This window comes from Hipposideros armiger, unplaced genomic scaffold, assembly GCF_001890085.2.
Source record: "Hipposideros armiger isolate ML-2016 unplaced genomic scaffold, ASM189008v1 scaffold_31, whole genome shotgun sequence".
Taxonomy (NCBI): Eukaryota; Metazoa; Chordata; class Mammalia; order Chiroptera; family Hipposideridae; genus Hipposideros; species Hipposideros armiger.
In genome coordinates, this window is record NW_017731381.1 from 3,744,191 (window position 1) to 3,768,710 (window position 24,520).

A 24,520-nucleotide genomic window follows, 5' to 3' on the forward strand; every position below is an offset into this window, starting at 1 on the left:
CTTAAGCCTCCCATCCCTGGACCCTTCCAGCCTGACCACCTGGAGCCCTCCTGAGCGAGAGCTTTCCCTGCCGCCTCCTGTCCTCCTCTCCTGGGCGTTTCAATCTCCGCTTAACCAGGGACTTCAATAGACAACGCTATTCTCGAGAGTTCATAAAAACATGTAAACACGGGTGAGGATACAAAATATTGAGCAGCAAGGCAGTAAAACACAACAGGGTTTGTTGTATTAATTGAATATTCATGAGCTGACTGTTTAAACTACAGTTCACAACTGTTGCAGGGTCTGATGAATAATTTAAACGAGGGTGGCCAAAGAGATTTCAACACTGCATTAGCCAACTGCTCAGGATCAGCTAGAGAATTTATAATTAGCTTGGAATATCCTATAATAAATTCTTTGGAAAGATGGTTTTAATTAGCACGTGTGCTAATTCAGAATGTAGAGTGTTAAGCATTAAGGGGGAGGGGGTGTAACCCTTCCCTTTCCTGGTGTTTCCCTCACATGTAGGGTCCCACCACCTGCCAGGAATCTCTGAACTGTGCTGGGCTTGCCTCTTCCCTCCGCTGTCCCTGCTCCAGGCCCACTGTCCCATCCTGGCTCAGACATCCCCTGTCACGGCCTGGGCTGGTGACTGGGTCTCTCTGCTTCTTGGTTCATTCATTCACGAGATCATTCTTTCCCACTGGAGCAGCCAGTGTAACTTTCCACAATGCAGATCAGATTCTACTTCTGTCCCTAGTAGAGCCCCTCAATTGAGGAAGCCCAGAAGATGAAATGGCTAGTCAAGGTCATTCTGGTCCCCAAGGGCACAGGGGGACCAGCGGACTTCAGCCCGTCTGTGGATGATGGGAGAAGCATCATTGGCAGAAGGAACAGCATTAGCAAAGGCGAAGAGGCAGGAACACGCAGTGTGTAGACTGGCAGTGCGGAGCAGGAAGAGGCGGGGCCTGCAGGAAGCAGGGGCCTGGCCAGGCCGTGTCGCGCATGTTTGGAGAGGGGGGATGGAGGAGACAGGTCCCGCTTAGGGCCTCGGTATCCACTGGGTGACCTGGAGCTTGGGGAGGCTGCCACTCTGGGGTCCAGAGCTCCCAGGCCTACCTGGCTCATTGCTTTAACATTTATGGAGTGCCACTTGTGTGCCAGGCCTGGGACTGGACACCGGGGAGACAGCCCCAAGCCAAGCAGGTCCCCGCCTTCACGAGTGGAGCGCACAACCAGAAACCTGTTCACACGCAGGTGAGTGTATAATTGCAGTCATGACAAGGTCAGTGAAAAAATAACAAGGTGCCGGGCAAGGCAATCTCTGGGGGACCCTGGTTTAGGTAGGAGAGCCAGCAAAGGCTTCCTAGAGGTGGTGACATTTGAGCTGAGTCCTAAAAAGTGAGTAGGGGTTAGGGAGGCAAACTGGTTCCAGGCGGAGGGAGTTGGGCCAGCAGCTGTCAGAGCTGTCCCATCCCCAGAGGGAGGTGCTGAGGCCAGGGGGCTAGTCGGGTCGCTGGCAGTGGCCTGGTGTGTGTGTGGGGGGTGGGGAGGGGTGTTGGGCTGGTAATGGAAAAGCGGTGCCTGTGTATGGGGAGCTCGTTGCTGGAAGGGGGAATAACCCCCTTTTCTGAATCCAAACCCTGGCTATGATGCTTAAATCTGCAAGGCCTTGGGCAAGACAAGGCATTTCCCAGCCTCAGTTCATCAGAACTCACTCATGCACTTTTTTACTCATCTAAAAACTTTTATTGAGACCCTATTATTTACCAGGCACTCTCCCAAGCCCTGAGCAGGTGACAATCCTTCATCCACAGGGCTTACATTGCAGAGGGATAAACTGACAAATAAGATAAAGAAACACAGCCTCCTCACCCTTCAGAGGGGGAAGCAAAGGGTCCTGCCAGATAAGCGGATGCATCTTTCCAGAATGTGGCTCGGCCGGCCGCAGTGCTGTGGGCACGGGCCTCAGGCCCCCTTCGAAATAGAAACTAAAGATCAAGTTCAGGAATATAGAGGATTCACAGCTTGGACAGGTCATGTTGGGTATCGGCCTTCTCCGTGATGAGCACACTGGCTCCTCAGCCCACCCCGGTCCATTACGCCTGCCCCGAGTGCCCCTGACCCCGCCTCTAGCCTCTTACTCGGCAGGAGACCTGCTGGGCTGCCCCTCTCATGGCCACCAGGCTCCCCAGTGCCTGCAAGACCAGCCCCCATCCCCTGTGATCTGCCCCACGGGGCTCCACCAGTTTTGCCCCTGCCGTGGCCCCAGTGCACCCTGAGTCCTAGCAGCCCCTTGATGCAAGGGGACAGCTATCATGCTGCTTCTAGACCCCAAGCCTCGCCTCCAGTTCTGATTTACTCACAGCAGTTTCCTGGTGGATTGTCCTTGTTTGTTCTCCAGTCGTTCCCTCCCAGCTCTTCACAAAGATATGGAAGAGTTCAACAGCAGTCAAAACAAGACAGATAGTTGTGCCGACTCCCTGCGTGGGGATAACAGAACTGGCCCCTTTCGGGCACTCTGTCCCTGAGAGCCAGCACAGCCCATGCTGCGCCCTCCTGTCTCAGTGTTGAAAAGAACTCAGACTTTGGGGTCAGCAAGACCCAGGTGGGGATCCTGGCCCCCCGCTCTGGCTGAGCTACAGGCAGGGAGCAACTGACTTCGCCTCTGTGAGACCCCATTTGCTAATCTGTAAAGTGGGCGGAGCAGCATCTACCTCCTGGGGCTGTTAAAAGGCTCGCTTGAGACTCAAACTGAGAACGTGGCCGTGAGTGTCATAGTCATGCTGTGGCCTATCAGTTCTGCACTTAAGGTCCCCGTGGGGGCATTACTGTGACAGGAACACCCACCCTGCACAAGTACACTTTCCCTTTAGCGTCTAAATAGAAAGCCATCCTTTGTCACTTGCCTGCTCTCCCACCTCTCATCTCATGGTCCCAGCCCAGCATCCAGAAGTTATTGACTCTGGTTGGCTGTAATCCCTCCCCCCCATTCACTCTGGCCTCTGCCTCCCCTCTGCCTATGAAACTGCCTCCTCATTGCCAAACCCATTGGGCACATGCTGCCTTTATCATACTCGACACTCGGCTGTATTAGACCAGCTGGCCACCCCTTCGTCCTGACGCTGTCTCCCTCCTCGGCTCCCTCAGTGTGACCCTGTAATGCTCCTGTGTCTTCAACTGCTCAGGCCACCCCTTCTTGCCTCCTTGCAGGCTCCCCCTGCATCTCTCTCTGCCTGAATCTCCGCTGTTGTGGCTAGGTACCACGGGGGCCCCCAGGTCAGTTTCCACTGCTCCATCCCCAGATCAGGTAACTGACTGCCCCACCTAGAGACCCACTTGGATGCTGTGTCCGAGCTCAGCCTGTGGTCACAGCTGACCACTGCTCCCCCACTGGATGGACATGCCTCTTCTCCCCGTGACCAGCCTGTGAACATCACCGGTGATCTGGTGTCGTCTCTGACCACCGGCCATGCTCCTGTGGCACCTCTCATGTCCATCTCTTACTTCCTGCCTCTGGATCTCCGATGGTGGCTGCGTCACTTCTCACCTGGAAGCTGCCACCTGCTATATAGCAGCCAAGCTGGCCTTTTTAAAATTAGTCACTGCTCTGCTTAAAATTCTTCCGGGTTCCCAGTGACCCTTGGGATAAAGTCCAGGTGTACTCACCTGGCATTCAAGGTCCTACCCAGCCGGGCCCTGGTTCTCTGAGCTCATCCCCCCCACCCCGCCTCTCCCCACTCTCCTTCTCTCCAGCCAGACCGAAGCCTTTACAGATCCCCAGTCTGCATCTAACAGCCTCATGGTGGCCTATGGCTTTCCTTCCAGCTTTCATCACATCTGTGACCATGTTTTGATTTGGGTGTGGAATTGATCACTACCTGCCTCCCCCACGGGATTGTCAGCTCCATGGGGCAGGGATCACACCTGCGTTACTCACCGTGAATCCCCAGTGCTCAGCCCAGTGCCTGGAACATAGCAGGTGCTTAGTAAATACAGATATTTATGCTATAATGTGATAGATGCAGTCCTGAAAACCCCGCAAAATCCTAAAAATAACAGAGTTTAGGAGAAAAATGGAGCTGAGGTCTACGCAACTTTGTAACTAGAGCACTAACAGAAAACCGTAGTGATCCTAATGCGTGTGCCAGCACAGTGAAAAAAAGGTGTTAAACTGTCAGTAAGAACTGGGAAGGTAGATGGGAGTGGGTGTAAGGACACCTGTTCGCTGCTGGGTGATGGAGACAGGGGCAAATACCCAAAGACTGGGGAGAAGCGTGCAGCAGGCGCTTTCACACCGGAACAGGTGTCCAGACAGGATGTGAGGAAGGAGGCGGGGCAAATGGGCGTGGGGAAGAGCGCAGATTCCTCCGCTGCCTGCTGAGTTCAGCTTGATTGACATCCTTCGGCGGCTGGTCCTTAGGAGCACATAATAGTCATGGGCTGAAGAATCGCGAAAGCCTGACGGGACTTCCACGTGGTACGACTTTCCCCCGCTCACCAGGAGGGGTGGGATAGCGTGTGCCCCGGGACGCAGGCCGCAGTGGAGCACGCTGCATTTGTGGAGCGGGTGAGTGCACTAATGGCGCATCAATGGGGAGTGCGTTAATAGCACGTGTCCCACTGGAGGGACGTGGTTGGATCACTCGTCTCTCTGTCGTGCTGGACTTGGTGGCCCTCCCTGAATAACTGAGCCTATGCCGGCCTTCTTTGTGTCCCTGGGCTTGTGACTCATGGGTTGTCACCATGTGGGCCCTGTGATCACGGGCCTTCTCGGCTTCTGCCCTCAAGGAACCGGGAATGTGCCGTGTGGCACATAGGAATTACCCAAAAGCGCATTGCTGCAGAGATGGCTGAGCAGCCCATTCAGAGACTTTTCATCGTCCAGAAAAAAGAAACCCGCTCTGTATTAGTCCCGGTTCTCCAGAGAAACAGAACCAATAGGACGTATAAGAAGATAAAGAGATACATATAAGAAGAGACTTCCTACAGGAATCGACTCCCGCTGTCATGGAAAAGTCCCACAACGTGCAGTCTGCAAGCTGGAGAACCAGGAAAGCTGGTGGTGTCATTCAGTTCAAGTCCAAAGGCCTGAGAACTTGGAACTCTAGTGTCTGAGGGCAGGAGAAGATGGTGTCCCAGCTCAAGAAGATAATTTGCTTCCTCCGCCTGTTTGTTCTCTTAGGACCCCCATGGATGGGCCGGTGCACACATTGGCCATGGCCTCTTCTTTACTCCGTCTATTGATTTCTGGAAACCCCCTCACAGACACACCCCCAAATGATGTTTTATCAGCTATTGGGCATCCTTTAGCCGGGTCAAGTTGACACATAAAATAAGTCATGACAGGATGTGAACCTTGACAAAAAGGGATGGACTTCGGGGGATCACGAGCAGGTGGCATGTGCCTGTCCTGGAGGCTGAGGGGACATAGGAAGTGAAGAAAGGACAGTCCAGGCTGGTAATTCATTCAGCGAATGTTCATGGAACCCTTCCCTGCTCGGTGTCAGGTGCTGTTCTGGGTGCTGGCAATAACATCCGTGAACAAAACAAAAATCTCTGCCCACGTGGAACTTACATCCTGGCAGGGGGAGCCAGATAAGACACAAAAAAACAAATAAATAGGTCCTATAATGTGTTTGCAGGTGATCAGTGCTTTGGAAGGAAGGAAAGGACAGCAGCCTGAAGGGGGTGGAGAAGGCAGGGGTGGCGGGGCGGCGGGAGGCACAGGTTACAGGATCGGGTAGGGTGGTTAGGGAAGCCCTCATAGGAAAGCAGAGATTAGAACAAAGGCTGGCAGGAGGTGAGCGGGTAGGTAATCCCCAGGTGGGAGAAGAACATTTCATACAGAGGCAACAGCCAACTTAGAGGGTTCCTCCCCTTTGGCACTATTGACATTTGGGGCCGGGTAATTCTCCATTGTGGGTTGTAGGGTGTTTAGCAGGATCCCTGGCCTCTACCCACTAGATGCCAGTAGCATCTCCCAGTTGTAACTAGCCAAAAATGTCTCTAAATATTGCCAAATGTCCCCCTAGGGGGCAAAATCGCACCAGGCTGGAGAAGGGTCCTGGGGTGGGAGCTGTTTGCGTGTTTAAGAGATAGTAAGGAGGCGAGTGTGCTGGTGGGGAGTGAAAAGGAAACGGGAAGCCACAATGAAAGAGGGCCAGAGAGGAACCAGGTAGGGGGGTGGGAGGTTGTTCTGGGGGCTTATTGCCTAGTAAGGACTTAGGCTTCTACTCAAAGTGAAGTGGGGAGCTAGGGCAGGTTCTGAGCAGAGGAGTGAGAGCCCGCACCCCAACCTGGGCAGAAATCTCACACCCCAAAGCCAGGTAAAGGTAATCCCAGACCCAGCGTCTCAGTGCCCAGTGTTTGCAAACCTTTCTTCAAAGACAAAACCAAAGGGGGCAAATTGCTTTGCGTTCACATCCTTTCCCACTGGTTCCTTCATATTCATAACAGGATGATCAGTGTAACTAGGAATGGGGCTGTTGCTTTAAAGGATAAATTAGCGTGACTCTTAACTCAATAATTAAAACTGTGATGGCACTCAGCCTGCAGGGATAATGTACTATTATTATAGTCGTTTGTTTCAATTAAATGCTTACTGATTTTACAATAGCAGCTGGGCACCTGTGCACTACAGTGATTACTCTAAACAAGACATCTCAAATTTCAGGAGAAATTTGTCAGCGTGCAAAGGATCTCTCACTGAGCATGGAAGTTTATTAGAAACACTTAACCGACAAAGATTCCGGGCGAGGTGCAGGCATTTGGGGAAGGATGCCTGTTGGCTCTCTTTCCTTCTCTTCTGTGCCCGAATTGTTTTTTTCCTAAAAGGAAATAATTTTCAACTAGTTGACTCCTTTAAAGCCCGAGGAAACCTCAGAGAGCAGTGTGCCCCTCAGTAGGTTGGCGTGAGGGGCTTAGGTTGTGACTTCCACATCATCGATTCCAGGGTGCAGTAGACTAAATAATGTTCCCCCAAGATGGCCATGTCCTAACCCCCCGACCCTGTGAGCATGTCACCTTACATATGTACAAAAGGGATTTTGCAGGTGTGATTAAGTTAAAAATCTTGAGATGGGGAGATTATACTGGATTATTTGGGGGGGGGGAATGTCCAGTGATGAAATCACAAGTCATTATAAGAGGGGGGCCAGAGGGTCCAACACCTGCAGCAGCTGATGTGATGATGGAAACAGAGAGAGAAAAGGCCGGGTGATGTGGGGCCATGAGACAAGGAGTAAGGATGGCATCCATCCAAAACAAAACAAACAAAAAAAGCAAGGAGACAGATTCTCCCATGGAGCCCTGGGGTGGGGGTGGGGGGTAATCAGCCCTGCCAACACCTTGTCTTTAGCCCAGGGAGACTGATTTTGGACTTCTGGCCTCCAGAACTGTAAGAGAATGAGTTGGTATTCTTTTAAGCCACCAATGTTTTGGTAATTTGTTACAGCCTTGATAGGAAACTAATACACAGGGTTCCTGGTGCTCCTCAGGGTCCTGAGACTCTTCTTAGAGGCTGAGACAACTTTCCCCAGGAGAGTGCTTCGGCTGCAGACCCCAGGGCTACCTGGCAGCTGGCGGCACAGGCCTGGACACTGGTGCTGCTCTGCTGAAAGCCTGTGGCCATCTCCTTAGTATCTGTAGGTACGGTCCCTCCGCCGCTGCCAAACACGCCAGCCCTCTGAGTCCTAACCTCTGACACTCCTTTATCCTCATCTCCCATGCTTTCTGACACTCCAGGTATGCCAGGCTCTGAACAGCTTGCAAAGCTCATCATTGCCACTGGTATTAGTCAGCATTCCCCAGAGAAACAGAACCAATAGTAAGATAGATAGATAGATAGGTAGATAGATAGATAGATAGATAGATAGATAGATAGATAATTAGAAGGAATTGGCTCACATGATTATGGAGGCTGAGAAGTCCCAAGATCTGTAGTCAGCAAACTGCAGACTCAGGAAAGCTGATGGAGTTCCAGCCAAGGGCAGGAGAAGACCAATGTCCCAGCAATCAGGCAGAAGAAGTTCCCTCTTATTTAGCCTTTTTGTTCCAATCAGGTCTTCAACTGATTGGATAAGGCCCACCCACATTGGGGAGGGCAATCTGCTTTTCCCAGTCCATAGATTTAAATGCTCATCTCATCCAGAAACACCCTCACAAACACACCCAGAATAACGTTTGACCAAATATCTGGGCATCCCGTGGTCCAGTCAAGTTGACATATAAAATTAACCATCACACTGCTCCATGCCTCTGTGCCTTTGCATATGCTGTTTCTGTTCTTGGGAATGTCCTATACACACACACACACACACACACACACACACACACACACACCTTGTCTTTTTCAAATTTCCCCTTTAAGAGTCAGCTCAGACTCTTCTCCTGTGGAAGGGCTTTCTGACCTTCCAGGCATTGGAGGGGCCCCTTCCCTGCCACCCCCATTGGACTGTAATCTCTGGATGAGCTGTTTTCAGTCTGCTCTTTGTCTACTGCCTCTAGACCAGGGTCTCAGACGTAGCAGCCGTCAGGGAACGTTTGTTGAATGAATGAATAACAGGAGCAGGCTTGGGGACCTGAGAGAATGAGAGAAGTAAAATGACCCAGAGGTGGTTCTGACAAGGGCAGGTCATGGCAGAGTCCCGGTCAAGGCTGTGAGAAGGAGACTCAAGACAGTGATGGAAGCTCAGAGTCAGGGGACAGTTGCCAACGACCAGGTCCCTGTCACCAGTCCAGGCCTTTCTGTTTTTAAAGAGGCTGAGATTGGAGTCAGAGCAAGAGCCCAGCTGGTGGCCAGGGCAGGGTTTCACCAAGGCACAGCACACTGAGCAGGTGGGCGGGCTGGTGGTGTAGCGCCTGAGGACATGGGCATGGCCACCAGACAGACCTTGATTTGAATCCCAGCTCTAAGTGATCCGTGGAGGGTTACTTCCCTTTCTGAGCCCCAGCTTCCTCTTCTGTAAAATTCTAACGATAAACACGCCCTCCTCCCATGACTGGGCAAGAATTAAGTGTGGTCAGGTCAGTATCTGGCAGCTGGTAACTGCCCAATAAAGAGTAGTGCTTCTACCACTGTTTCTTTTTATTTAACAACATTCAACTAACACAGAAGGTGACAACCTATGGCCGTGGGCCAAATCTGGCCCTCTGCTTGTTGTTGTAAATAAAGTTTTATTGGGACACAGCCACGCTGATCATTTACATATTGCCTATGGCTGCTTTTGTGCTGTACCAGCTAAGTTGAGTCGTTATGGCAGAGACCGCCTAGCCCACAAAACCTAAAATATTTCATATCTGGCCCTTTATAGAAGTTTGCCAATTCCTGACCTCATAAATGTCACAAATGTTTGTGGAACACACACAGGCCCGTGCCAGGCCCTGTGCTCTAATTTTTATTGTCATTGGAGCTTTCCTCCCGGTTTCCCTCCTCTTTCATATTCCAGAAACTTCCATGGTGTCTGACCTGTTCTTAGCCCATTTGAGATTCGGTTCAAGCTCACACACCTTGAGCAAGTTCATGAGGGGATGAAGGAAAAGAAATCTTCTCGTGTTGACCACCTACTATGTGCCAGGCTGTGTACAAAGTTACCTTTTTATTAGATCCTCACTTGCCCCCTGAGAGCAGGTTCATTACCTTCCACCCACATTAGAGCCATTGAGATCTGTGTGGATGCCATGAAAGGATGTCAGTCATGGAAGACAGAATTCTGACTTTTCCACTCTCTAGAAGTGTCACCTTGGGAAAGTCACCTAACGTCTCTGAGTTTCAGTGTCTTTGTTGTAAAACAGGGATGAGGAGAGTATTTATGCCAAAGATTTATTCATGAAGTGCTTAGCACACAGTGAGCGCTCACTAAATATAATCTATTGGGTTGTCGGAAAAGTCATGACGCATTTTTTGCAACGAGAAACAGAAAAAATACGTCATGACTTTTCCGACAGCCTGATAGTACTATTATCTTTATTACTATTGTTGCCCTCCTCTATAAAGCAGGGGTATTAGTGTCTATTAGGAAGGGCTACTCTGAGACCGTGGGAGCGATTGTAAAGTGCTGGTCAGCTGCTTGGTCATCTCCCCTTGGGATCTGATTGTGCTTGGAAATGAGAGAGAAGTTCCTGGACCCTCTGGGACTGAGGCAGAGGCTTCAATGAGAGGACACAGTGAGCAGAACCGCTGTCTCCTCCAGGAAAGAATTCTGATTCCCCAGGCAGCGTGCGAGGCTGTGTCTGATGACACCTCGTCCCTTCCTCAGAGGCAGGCGGGGTGTTAGATCTGTGCATCCGAAAAAAGCAAGCGGGAAGGGGAAAGATGCAATTTCTTCTCCCCTCCCCACTGTGTGGGATTACCCTCGGCCCCTGGGGCAATCCCACAGGGATTGCAGGTGGGGGATTTGTGAAAAACACCTTTGTGTTCCCACCACCCTGAGAATCTATTAAGCCAGGTGAACCTCATTATGTTCACAGCAGTGCCTCGTTACTGCTTCCTCTCACTCATCCTTCCTGGGGAGAAGGCAGATGTGGCTCCTGGACCTGTCCATCTGTTTCCACGAGAAAAGCAGGAGGCTTGGTTCAATTGGTTACCAGACATCGCAGGAGTGCCAGCTGTATGCCGGGCCACCTGCCCAGGGCTGGGGATGCACATTATGTGGCTGTGCACAAAAGCAGATGCTTGGTACCCACGGTGGTGAGCCCTGGGGAAGACTCAGGAAGAGGTCTGGCCAGAGGAGGGAGGAGGAGAGAGAGGTCAGGGAAGGCTTCTCGGAGGAGGTGACATTTCAGGTACATCTCAAAGGATGATAACATGGAGGAAAGGATCAGAGAGCCACAGTGGGGAAAGGCTCCATTCTAGAGAGAAGTCCACGTGTCCCCAGGGAGCTCTGGGAAAGGGCTGCAGAGGCCAGGACGAGAGAGGTGGCAGAGATCTTTGTGGGGCGTTTTACAAAGCTACGGTAATGCTAGCAGGCCACAAGGGAGCTACGGAAAGACTCTGAGCAAGGAGAAGACGTTTTATGCTCTAGGAGGGTCACTCTGGTGGCCAGCATGACACCTGGACTCGAGGAAGCTATGCTGGAAGCTGAGAGAGGGCTAACGTCTTAATTCGGGATCTCCCTAAATCAGACCCTGACGCAAAGGTTTGGGTGCAAGTAGTTTGCTTAGGGGGTGGTCCCAGGAAGCCCTGTGAAGGACGAGAAGGGAGGTGAGGCTAGGAGGGAAGAAAGCCAGACAGGGCCGGTTGATGAGTCGTAACCACTGGCGTACGGGATGCAACTCGGAATTGCCCCGTTGAGGGGAGAAGCCGCGGTTTTGTCCACAAACTCCTGTCCCTCACTGGTTGAGGGTCACTCTGGGGGCCTTCATCGCTCAGCATTTCAGGCAAGGAGATGCAGGAAGCCATCAATAGGTGCAGTAACCCTTTGGGGTGAGGTGACCTCTAAGGTCAGCCAAGGGCAAAGGGGCAGGACCCTTGCAGCATCTGCTATAGCCGATTAGGAAGAAAGGCAACGGATGCTGAACATGTTGGGCAGAGGGGCGTGGACTCTGATTGGGGAAGGGGTCCTCTGAGCGAATAGCGTTCTAGAATGCATGGAGAGGTGGACATTGACCACTTCTGTGTGCCTCTCCTGCGAGCTCACCTTTTTTTCTTTTAAGGCCTGAAATTGGCTTTAAATGAAACGCTGTCTTAGGTGGGGCACAGGAATTTAGAATCATCCCCAGGGGGCACCCCTTATTTGTAGGCATCTATGTAGCAGCCACGGACTTCTCCAGGGCAAGTGTCGAAAGGAGGGAAGGTTGGCTAGAGCCTGAGGCATGCCGGTGTTTAACGGGATGGGCTGCCAAGAAGGACTGGCTAGAGAGGAAGCTGACAGCTAAGACTCAGGCCCTGGACAGAGGGAAGCGGGCTGCGAGGAAGGTAGCAGGCCCGGGAATCAGGGACTGAGCAGTGTCTTGGGGAAGGTGTCACAGCTTAGGGAGAAAGCGTGACAGTCTGGAGAAACCCAGCTCCACCTTTAGTGGCTGTGTGATCATGGGCAAGTCTCTGAACCTCTCTGAGCCTTGGCTTCCTCATCAGGGGATGATTATATTACCTCTCGTGGTCGCTATGATGATTAAATGTCATCTATGGAAAAGCTTAGCCCTTGTTTCTGGCACATGTTAAGTGCTTAATAAAAATGTCCGTTCCTTCCTCTGCTGATGATGGTGGTGAGGACGATGCAGATGATTATAATGGTATAGATAGTAATGAGGGCACACCAGGCAAGTTGCTAGCGGGAGGGGAGGTCCCAGGGACAGTAAGGATCACTGATTTGGGGAAGGAGTTTGGCTCTGCAGGGAAGAACGGAAGTTGGGACAGAAGCTTTTAGGGGACCTGGAAGTAAGGGAGGTTCTCATTTAAAGGCAGGAGAGGAGTGAGCATGATTTGTTGCCTATGGGATGCAGTGCACAGAGAGGGGAGACCAGTTGACCCGATGGAGGGTGACTCAGGCGAGACCCCTACAGCAGAGGCTGAGACAAAGACTCTTGTAAACATTATTTATTGAGGAAGTGCTCTCAGGAGATGGGGGCTGCAGGAATCGGGGCCTGCAGAGGAAGGAGCCACGCAAGGATGTGGCCTGATTATGTTCGCAGTGATGCCTGACCCCGCGGGGAGCTCTAGGACATGCTGCGCCGCAGACGAAGGGAGCTGGCCTCTGTACCCCTGTATCAGTCAAGCAATGGTTGAGGTCTGCTGCAGGGTGGAGCGCTGGGTCGTGGGGTGTCATAGCATCCTGAGGGAGGCAGCTGCCATTTGGCCAGCGACACTTCTATGAAGAAGGGACAGGTGCCAGCACTTGCAGCACATGGGTGCTGCGGCATGGAAACAGGGACCTGAAGTGCCTACTTCAGTGGCATTCTCAAAGAGCAGACCTCAACTTGAGGGGCATATTTTTCACTTTGGGGAGACTAGGACAACCATTTTTACTGCCCTAAAAAAATCTAGGATGCTTAGTGGCTGTACCCATGTCTTACTGGATTGTATCTATTAATAACCAGCCATATATTATCTTTATGTAAGAGTCTGTCTCCCTAATTAACTGAGACCTTGAGAGGCAGTTGTTGGGGGGCTTTCTCATTCCCTAAGCTTAGTGTTATGTCCATCACAAAACAGACATTCATGAAAGGTCCAACAATCATTTATTGAGAATATATTTGTAATTATAGCTGGAGTCCCGCCCACCCTCCATGGAGACCCTGGACACAGCTGAGCCAAATTTGTCATCATTCCCAGATCACACCTGATTCTGTTGTTCTAGCTTTAATTGTATTCAGTAGGTTTAAAAGCATTTGCTCTTGCTGTGTGCAAGGTACTAATCTAGGTATTAGGAACATGAAGAAAAATCGCTGGATGAATGTACAAAATTCCTAGTTCGAAAGAAGGTCCCTGCTGAAGATCCCCGTCCAAGAAATAGGGGAAATAATTTATAAACTTCAATTATATAGTGTATCCAGGTGATGAGAAAAACTCAAAATCAGGAAATATTGCTTTTAGGTGAAATATGTGATTATTGGATTTAAAAATGCAGTGAAAACTATTGCAGAAAATCAAATAAGGAGATCAAATAAGATCAACTCAAGGTTTTCTCCCAAAATCCAAGGAAGAAGTTAAAGAGCTCACAATTATGACTGAAAAAATAAAAGACCCTGATGATTCAATATGTGTTTTTAATAGGAAATTCTTTTTTAAAAAGGCTAGTGGAAAAGAGGCAATAATCCCAAAAACAACAGTAGAAAATATCACTTATCTGAAGAAAGTGGAAAGTGTGCAGCTTAAAAGAGCTTACCAAGCATCAGGCAAAATTAAATAAATACAGCCTACACACAAAAATAGCATCATGCAAATTATTCTTATTTCAAAGGAGCTTTGGGTTAAAAAATTACTTAGAGAGGCAGTTACATTTGATTGGAAAAATGAATTAAAATAGATCAAGTATGGGAAACATGATATAAAAAACTGGTGTGAGCAATAAAAATAGCCAAAAAAGTTAATGTCTAAGTATTGTTCTCATGGTGTGAAACTTAATGCAACTGTCAAAATAATGATTGAAATAAGTTATTTAATGAAAAACAAACAATAATCATCTGAAACATAAACCACTGATGGAGGGAAATTTTAAAGTTTAATTTTTCTTCTTACATGAGGAGGCAGAGATATAGTGCAATGGCATAAAAATCACTGGATGAATCTTGATCAATAAAGGAAAAATGGGGGGGAAATCTGGGAAGCAAAATAAAAATAAGCAAAGATAACTATGAACTAATAATTCTACCTTCATAATAAATATGAATGGGTTAATTTTCCAGGTTTTACACAAGATTCTTTATACATACTTTGATAACTATTTTACTTATCCTTACTTACTTACTCTTCTATTACTTTATTCTGTACTTTCTGGGGAGATTTGTTTGTTTTATTTATATTATGTATGCTTTCTTTGCCAGGAGGGTAAAGGAAACTCAAAAAGATGCAGAGAAGATTGAGTCTTATCGGGTTGATAATCTCTTAGGAGATTGTTCATCCCATGGGGAATGACTATGTCCTATCCTAAATCTGATTCAAAGAAGGAAATAGCCAACCATAAGTACATCTCCTCCTATCCCTACCGATACTGGCCCATTCCATTGCGATAACCAACACGCATTCCATCACATTCTCAAGAAAAGAGACAAGTGGGGAGTTTCACCTGCCAGACCCTCCCTTCCCTTTTTCATCCTTCAGCAAATATTTTTAAAATACCATCCTGCTGTGTTCCAGGCACTACCAAAGGCACTGGGGTTACAATCGTGAACAAGACAGCCCTCTACTCATGAGAGACAACAAACAGATAAATGAACAAAATAAGCGAAGCTTGAAATTATGAAGGAAACAATAGGATGGTAGAAAGTCACGGTAGTGGGTTAGGTTTCTTAGACAAAGTGGTCAGGGAAAGCTTCTTGAGGAAGTGACATTCAAGTTAAGAACTGAAAGAGGAGGAGATCCACCAAAGGGGAGAATGCTCCCAGCTGAGGGGACTGCAGGCGCAGGTGAGCCTGAAGCAGGGATTACCGTCCTGTGTCTGGAGATCAGATGAAGGAAGTCAAGTTGAGTCAGAGTGCAGTAAGCACAGGGGGCGGTGTCCGAACACAGCTGGGAGGTTCTACTGGAGTCCAATAGCACAGAGCCTAGAAAACGGTGGTGAGTGGACTGCATTTTATTCTAGGGGGATCAGGAAGCCAGTGAAGAATTGTAAGGAGGGGAGCGAGTAGCAACGGCTGATTTACATATTTTAGAGATTCCCTGTGGAGATTGTATGGGAAATAGATTGGTGTGTATGGAGAGTGGAGACAGGCAATGAAAAACAGAGAAAAGATGACAATGGCTTGGGAGGGAGAGCTGTGCGAGGGATTTAGAGGCAGAGCCAACAGTGGTGTGTCTGGGGCTGCAGGGAGAGAGGGAACAGGAAGTTAGTGTTTAATGGGTACAGAGTTTCAGTTTTGTGAGCGGCAAAGAGCTCCGGAGATGGGTGGTGGTCGTGGTAACACAGCAATATGAATAAATATACTCAGTCCACTTAACTGTACACCTAAAAACGGTGAAGATGGTAAAATTTATATTACGTATATTTGACCACAGTTTTAAAAAATTTTAATGATAAAAACCTAAGTTGCACTAATAGCATTTTTCTACAGTTTCCAAAGTTATACAATAGCCTCATCAAAGACAAAAGCAAACATTTCTCTAGAAACAGATAACCCCAGAGTCCTCTAGCCAATAGCCAACATTCCATTCGAAGGACAGTCCTTTGCCCATTGCAAAGTCTTTAAAGTTTTTCCCGCAGCCTATATGTCTTTTTGTTCCCGTGGTTAATGTCTTCATAGTAAATATCTTGGAGTAAGATACGCACATCTTCAACATACTGGGGATTGTCAGATTGCTTCCTGAAGTATTCATGTAACTAGTTTACACTCCCCACAGCAACATAAACAGAAACCCAAATGGGCAGGAAACCTATGAAAAGGGGTTCAACCCCTCTAGTAATCAGGACAGTGCAAATTAGAACAACTTTGAGAGCACTTTACACTTAACAGGATTGCAAAAATTCAAAAGTCTGCCATTATGAAGTGTTGGCAATATATTCAATTCCTGAGTCAGGAATGTCTGGTTGAAGGATTCTAAAGCAGGCAGCTGAGATGGAAAAACAAACAAACAAACAAACATAAAATACAAAGAACAAATCCTAAACACACAGCCCCAAGGTCAATTGGCCCTTGAGGCAATAATGTCAGATTCTTGCTGAAGATTCACAGAAGGAAGAGTGTGTATGTGTTGGAAAGAGGGATATTTAGAGAATAGATTTTTAAAGCTATTCTTTCGTTTTTTGGGGTTTTTTTTTTTAGAGTTTAAAAATTTTTTTCCAGCTTTATTGAGATATTATGGACACATAACACATATAAGTTTAAGGCAGACAACGTGGTGATTTGCTACATGAAATGATTACCACGGTAGTAGGTTGGTTAACACATCCCTCACCTCACATAATTATCTTTGTGTGTGTAGTCACCATGCTGTTCATTATTAGATCCCTAGAACTTACCCATCATAGAGCTGGAGGCTTGTACCCTTTGACCACCTCTACCCATCCACCCATCCCCCCACTCCCCCACCCCCCAGTCCTGCGACAACCACTCTACTCTCTATTTCTTTGCCTTTGGTTTTTTAGATCCCACTTACGAGTGAGAATATACAGTATTTGTCTTTCTCTGCCTGACTTATTTCACTAAGCATCATGTCCTCAAGACCCACCCAAATTGTCGCAAAAGGCAGGATTTTCTTTTTCATGGCTGAGGAACATAGTGTATACACAGCCCATTTTCTTTATTCATTCATCTGTTTAGGGCCACTGAGGTAGTTTCCATGCCTTGGCTGTGTCCAAGGCTGCAGTGAATGTGGAGGTGCAGACGTCTCTTTGAGATACAGATTTCATTTCTTTTGAATATATACCCAGAAGTAGGATTGCTGTATCATATGGCAGTTCTCTTTTTAATTTTTTGAGGCACCTCCAGACTGTTTTTTATAGCGGCTGTACCAGTTTACGTTCCCACTTTTCTCACGCCCTTGCCGACATGTTATCTCTTGTCTTTTTTACCATAGCCACTCTAACAGGTGTGACTCTCATAACTCATAGTTTTGAGTTGTATTTCTCTGAAGAGTAGTGAGGTTGAGGGCTCCTTATCCTGTACGTGCTGGCCATTTGTACGTATTCAAAATGCCTCTTCAAGTCCTCTGCCCATTTCTTAATTGAATTGTTTGTGAAACCCTACTCTTTAAAACAGCTCCCTTTAGGTCTATTTCTCGAGTTTTTTTATGATCAATAGAATGATAACATGTATAGTTCACAATACATTATATTAAGAACTCAGAACCGAAATCTACCTATATGCTGTTGACAAGATGCTCGCTTAAAGTGACACAGAACAAAAAGAAAACAGTGAGAAAATAAAGTGCATGATGACCATGGACAGATAAAGTAGGATTTAAGACAGAAACATTAATTGAGGCAAAGATGCTTTTTTTATATAAAAAAAAGGAGAGAGAAGCCATAATGAAAATATAGCATTCTGGGACATTTATGGGGATGAATAATGTCACATCAATATACAGGTATATATGAGGAATCTGATGGGAACACAATAGCAGTGCAAGCTTTAACTCATTTTCCTTGAGATTTCACAGCTAAAGCAGTTGAAACAGTTTATTGAATAGACACATAAAGAAATGTGTATGTTACAGAGTAAACAGTATTTCAGATGCACATGAAAGTTTTACAAAAATGGATTATATCCTAAGCCATAATGAAAACCTTACTACCAAAGAGATAAAATTCTAAGAGTCATGTCCTCTGATCACAGTAACAAAAGGATACATTAAATAAAGACCCCTTTCCAAATAACTTGAGAGTGGAAAAGAAAATCAAATCTTCAGTTGTGGAATGTTTTTAAAATATTTATATCATGCAGCTAAAATCCTCCTCAGGGGAAATAAATCATATAGAGCAGGGTTTCTCAACCTCAGCACCATTGACATTGTGGGGTACATAATTCTTTGTGTGTGGGGGGGGATGTCCTGTGCATTGTAGGGTGTTTAGCATATGTCTGGCGTCTACCCACTAGATGCCAGGAGCACGCCCCCTCTCTCACACACACACACACACACACACACCAGTGGGGTAAACCAAAAATGTCTTCAGATATTGCCAAATGTCTCCTACATGGCAAAGTTGTCCCTATTTGAACCCCTGCCCTAGATCCTTCTGGTATTAAAAAAGAAACTGTTCAGAATAAATAGTTTAATTTGAAAAGCTAGATAAAAGCAACACATCTGAGGTCAACATTCCTAGAGAGGAAAGGAGAATTCAGTTAATTAATGATTCATTAATTTAATTAATGATTAGAAAAGTTATCAAATTGATTTTTTTAAATATAAGAACTGTTTCTTGATTGGATAGACTGTTAAAATATATATAAACCTTTGGGCCAGTCAAGTGGTGCGTTGGTTAAGAGCTGGCTTGGGATGCCAGAGGGCCCCGGTTCGGATCCCACATATGAGGGCCAGTGACACTGCCCTCTACAGCTAAGATGCTGAACAACAGCTCAACCTGGAGCTGGGCTGCCATGAGTCACCAGCGACGGTGTAGGCTGCAGCCCCTGCTACAGTGGGTTGCCATGGGCTACCATGTGTAGCCAGCAGCCAGCGTGAGTGGCCAGCAGCCGCTGTGAGTGGCCATCCAGAAGCTGGCGACTGATCTGCCTCACCCAGGAAGAGCACAATGATGGTGCCAACTTGGGTCAGTGAAGCAACGTCCTCCACAACTAGACTGAAGAATAAAAGGACAGCAATTTGTCTGTTCCCCTTCCCCCAATTCCCCAATTAAAAATCTTAAAAAAAAAAAAAAGTTGGCTTGGGATGCCAGCTCTGAGCAGCAGGGCCGCCAGTTCGGATTCCACATGAGGGCTAGTAATGCTGCGCCCTCTACAGCTAGATGGTGAACAACAGCTCAACCTGGAGCTGGGCTGCCGTGAGTCGCCAGCGACGGAGTAGGCTGCAGTGGGGCTGGCCAGCAACAGGCGTGAGCTTTTGTGAGCTGCCGTGAACCACCGTGAGTGGCTGTTCAATGGCTGGCGAGCAACTGCCTCACCTGGGAAGAGCACAATGACAATACCAACATGGGCCAGTGAAGCAATGTCCTCCACAACTAGACTGAAGAACAAAAGGACAGCAACTTCTCTGTTCCCCTTCCCCGACTCCCCAATAAAATAATATATATATATAAAGATATATATATGTATATATATACATATATATATCTTTGAGAAAGAAAAAATGTAAAAGCAACATGCATTCACAATATTACAATTGTGAATAGGGATTTAAGAACAAAAACCATAGAGTAGGTTAGAAATATGATAATATTCTCCTAGTTATTATATCCCCATATTATCCTACAGTTATAAGCTATTAGTGTTAAAATATGAAGTAGACCATTTTCTAAATATGTGTATAATTTACCAAAACTAACTCAAGAGAATATGGAAACTACTTAAAATAGACCTATTAGCCATGGAAAATATTGCGAAAATCAACATTTCAAAAAGAACTGGGCCTCAGATAGTTTTATATCTAAGCTCTTCATTTCTCTAAGGAAAATTTAATTTTTATGTTATTTTTACTGTTCCAAGACATAAAGAAAAAAGGAAACTTCTCGGTTCTTTTTCTAAAGTTGACCATAACACAAATACCACCAGCAACATCTGACAAATATAACCCTAAAAAAAAAACCAGAAACATAAAAAGAAAGTTTCTCGAAACTGAAAACATGCAAGATGAATTCAAACACACACACACACACACACACACACACACACACACACACAAACACAGAGGCAAGGATGCAATGTTAGTATTAGATTCCACTGAATTCAAGGCAAAAATGAGATAAAAATTGAGATACTTTATAATAATATTAAAGTTTACTCCATAATGAAGAAATAATTGCCAATTTGTTTTCTATAATAAAAACCAACATTAAATTCCCAAAACTTTACGCATTAAAGGGAAATTTTGATGGAAGCAACCTATTTGTAGGTAACCTAGATCGTCTGTGTCAGATTAAAGAGCCAGAAGGTAAGAAAGGAATTGAAGCAATATCGTCACCACTGATTAAATAGATAAATGTTATGTTCCTATATTAATCTGCAAACACAGCTTACTCTTTGTTTTTAAATGCCGTGGAATATATACAAAATTTAAACATATTTGGGTTCCAAAGGAAACCTTAATAAATTATCAAAAGTGCACATACAGACCATATTTCTCTATCACTTTTTTTTTCTAGAATTTAGTAGAAAAAAGGAAAGAAATAAAATGAACCTCTTAGAAATTTCAAAACTTTTCTTAAACAACTCTTGGATAAAAGAGGAAATTAAAATTGAAATTTAAAACTATAGACATAAAAAAAGAATAACAAAAATCTTTCATGGTGAAAGCTATCAGAAATGTTAACGTCATGCTCAAAGGAAAACTCATAGCATTAAACATATTACTAAAAATTGAGTATGAAAATAATGAATTAAAAATGCAACTCAAAACTGAGGGAGGTGCAACAATAATAAATCTTCAAAATCTGAGGAAGAGATTAATAAAGATAAAATTAGATAGTAAAGACATTGAAAACAGGAGAAGTGATGAACAAATTTGAGATTTGATTCTTTTGAAGAGGAAAAAAAAATCCCACATAATAAAATAGAAAACCCGTGAGCTTGCTTAATGAAGAAAAAGTAGAGGGAAACAGATACTTGACAAGAGAAACTACAAAGGGAAAATAACCACAGATGCAGAGGAAATAAAAATAATTCTGAGTATGCAGATTGCTATGCCTCACTGGACTGTGTGTGTGTGTGTGTGTGTGTGTGTGTGTGTGTGACTGTGTAATGTTTAGGTGAAAAATACACACTGTTCTAACTCTGTGTTTAGTATGACAAATGCCTGTATGCAAAAATCAGCAGCTTTCTTATATTCCAAAAATAACCAGTTAGAAAATATCATAGCCAACAGTCAACAAGACAATTACTGACCTACAGGAAGAAAAATGCAAAGCTTTAAGGGATTTATTTATTCTATGTATTTAAGAAACCCTTAGACAATATAGGGCTCATGATGTGCCAGGCACATTGAACCCTTAACAACCCGAGACGGTAGGTTTAATTATTACCCACATGTTTCAGATGAAGAAACTGAGGCACAGAGAGGTTAAGTAACTTGGCCAAAGTCACCCAGCTTATAAGTGGCTGATTCAAAACAGTCAGCTTCCAGCGTCGGTGCTCTTTGCTATCATGCTGCTTAGTGAGCAAATGCAGAGACATATCGTGTTCATAACATGATCCATTCACAGCCGGAATGAGCTCTCCAGCAAGGACTGAAATGCGAACCATCTGTCCAGGGTGAATGGCAAACCGTCAAGGAGCCATGGGCCCCCCACAGGTGCACTGAACGAATCATGCAGGCTTCAGACTAGCGTGGACGCTCACCTGTCAGGGATCCAAGAGGAAACCACAGCTCAGAGTGGAGCCGGCTGCCCCACACTGCTCTTCTACATGCCTTTCCTCTGAGTCCCGTAGATGGATGTGATGCGGTGGCAGGGCGGGTCGTTTCTAACTCAGAATGTCCTGTTCCTCTGTTAGATCCAGGAGATGGTCCATTCAGAGGTTGCCGCCTACGACTCGGGCCGGCCAGGGCCCCTTCTGGGCCGCCCGGCCATGCTGACCAGCCACATGAGCGCCCTCAGCCAGTCCCAGCTCATTTCTCAGATGGGCATTCGGAGTGGCATCCCCCACAGCTCCCCGTCGCCCCCGGGGAGCAAGTCAGCGACCCCCTCACCCTCCAGCTCAACTCAGGAGGAGGAGTCGGAAGCCCATTTCAAGGTAAGTAGGGCGGAGGTGCAAAGCCTTAATTAAGATGCCCCCTCCCCCTCGGCAGGAGAACGGGCCTGCATGGAGATGAGCATCACCTACCTCTAGAAAAGACGAGAAGAGTATAACTACACGTATACCCCCCCCACTTTGCTGGGGGGAGAAAGGAGGAAGAAATTTCTGGTGGGGGGAAATGGTGAAGTCTTATTCCTGAATGGCCAGTGGTTCATTTCAGTGGCATTGATGGAATTGCCAAGATCCTCAGGGTTGCGTCTTGTGGTCAGTATGGCCTTTTAGGAGAAAATATTCTGACCAAAATGCGTGATCCAGTAGAGGGTGCCTCTGGGCAGCACGGACCGCCGGGATTTGGCGTTATGAAGGACCCCACCCCAACTCTGGAGGCATGGCTGGTCTGCCCGGCATCCCTGGGGCCAGGGATGGTCCTGCCTCTTCAAGCCCATGTCAGGATGAGAGCTCCCCAGCTGCCCAGGCTGCAGGCCTTTCTTGGCACTGCACTGACTCCAAATCTTCCTCCCTGTTGGAGAGCGCCTTGTTTTACTGGGGGCAGAAAACAGGGGCTCAGACGGGCCAGGGATGGATGTGCTTGTCGGGAACCGCCCAACGAGCTAGTGGCAGAATCAGACTTGATCCCACACCTGCTACCTCCCTTTCTTCTTCATAAGGCCTCCCCCGCTTTCCACGTACGTGGTGGCCCCACAGGGGACTGGGCAGTCACCATGGAGCCCGTGCCATGTAGCAGAGACCCTGACCTCCTGGCTGGGGCGGGTACCTCTGGCTCTCGGTCCAGCTCCACCCTCACGATAACTTGGTCTGTACCATAGGCCAGGCACAGGGAGGTTTTTCTTTTCTTTTTTATTTAGCAAACACTTCTAAAACACTTCCCATGCGCCACGCAGTGTTCTAAGCACATAGTCAGCATTCACGGCATATAACCCTCATCACAGCCTTCCAAGGTAGGTGCCATTATCTCAGGCTGGCTGACTGGGGACACTGAGGCACAGAGAGGTGACGTAACTTGGTTTTGATTCATGCTTCATTATTGATTAGGAGAGTTTATACTCTGTAAAGGTTATGTGGGGAAAAGGTGATAGAGATGTAAACGATTTTTGTCTGATTACAAGGCAAATTGATTTTTCCCTGTAGAGATGCAAATGACTTCTGTCCAGTGGAAAAGATTAAATTAAGCCCCAGAAGTGATAGTTTTGTGGCTCTCTAGGGCATTTGCCAGTTTCTCTTTCTCTTATACTTCTTAGAATCAACTTATCATCATGCTGATTGTCATGAATGAGTTAAACAAAAGACCCAAGGCTCCTGCCTGGGGGGGGGGTGTCTGTCTGTCTGCCTGCCTGTCCATTGCTCCCTCCACCTAGGGAGTGGTTAGCCCCACAGTTTGGCCCAAGCTGCCCTTGTCTGAGCCCAGGATCGTGGCCAGCCCCAGTCACTGCACGTATGTGAATAGGGCCGGGCCTGCTGAGGAAAGACCAACTCTGCCTCAGGCTGGGGTGGGACCCCTTTGGCAGGAGGCCCCCGGCTTCTCAGGTTTTCTGACTCCTCCCACCTGGGCAGATGTCAGGAGAGAAGAGACCCTCAACTGACCCCGGAAAAAAGGCCAAGAACCCAAAGAAGAAAAAGAAGAAGGACCCCAACGAGCCGCAGAAGCCGGTGTCAGCCTACGCGCTCTTCTTCAGAGACACTCAGGCCACCATCAAGGGACAGAACCCCAGTGCCACCTTCGGGGACGTGTCCAAAATCGTGGCCTCCATGTGGGACAGCTTGGGAGAGGAGCAGAAGCAGGTGAGTCTCTATCCCTTCCTGAGCCATCACCCCCCGAGGCTTTGAGGTCCTGGAGCCAACGACAGACTCAGAAGGTCTGAAACTGGGCCCAGCCTTGGGAACTAGAGGCGCTTGAAGAGGTCTTTCCTGGGCTCAGTTTGCCCCGCTGTAAGCTGGGAAGTGAGGTCCCTGGCAGTGGTGCTGTTTTCTAGCTGCGTTCACTAGCGACTTAACCATCCTGGGTCTCTGCTTCCTCATCTCTTAGATGAGAACATCTCCGTGTATCTTGTCCCTCCAACTCTCACAGCCTGGGGGCCAGACTAGAGCTTTCCTGTCCCACTGACCACATGCCTGTGGCCTCGACCAAGGAGCTCCCGGGGGAACAGGGAGCTGCACTAAGTCACAGGCACATGCCAGCCACCGGCTGTGTGACCGCCGGCTGAGCACACAACCTCTCCCCAATGCTGCCCCTCTCTTGGTCTTTCAGGCCTATAAGAGGAAGACCGAAGCCGCAAAGAAGGAATATCTGAAGGCGCTGGCTGCCTACAGGGCTAGCCTCGTCTCCAAGGTAATACCTGGAACCCTAGGTGCAGCCTGACAAGAGGGGGGCCACTTGCGGGGTGGAGCAGGAACGGGAGGCCCACGGAATGGTCAGCACCATAGGTCTTGGAAAGGATGGCTATGACCACTGTGGTACTTCTCCAGTGCGCCTACTTGTGTGTCAGGCTCATGCGTTCCACTTTGCATGCATCACATT

General features: G+C 47.4%; 1 protein-coding gene across 3 annotated transcripts in view; it reads left to right on the forward strand.

Annotated features, from left to right (window-relative positions):
* Positions 1–24,520, forward strand: part of TOX2 (TOX high mobility group box family member 2) — a 141,402-nt gene that overhangs the window by 112,402 nt on the left and 4,480 nt on the right. For all 3 annotated transcript variants that reach the window (XM_019637114.1, XM_019637113.1, XM_019637115.1), the window contains exons 4-6: positions 21,742–21,981; positions 23,557–23,784; positions 24,251–24,331. In XM_019637114.1, coding sequence (XP_019492659.1) covers positions 21,742–21,981; positions 23,557–23,784; positions 24,251–24,331 — 549 coding nt within the window. The remainder of the gene's footprint in view (positions 1–21,741; positions 21,982–23,556; positions 23,785–24,250; positions 24,332–24,520) is intronic.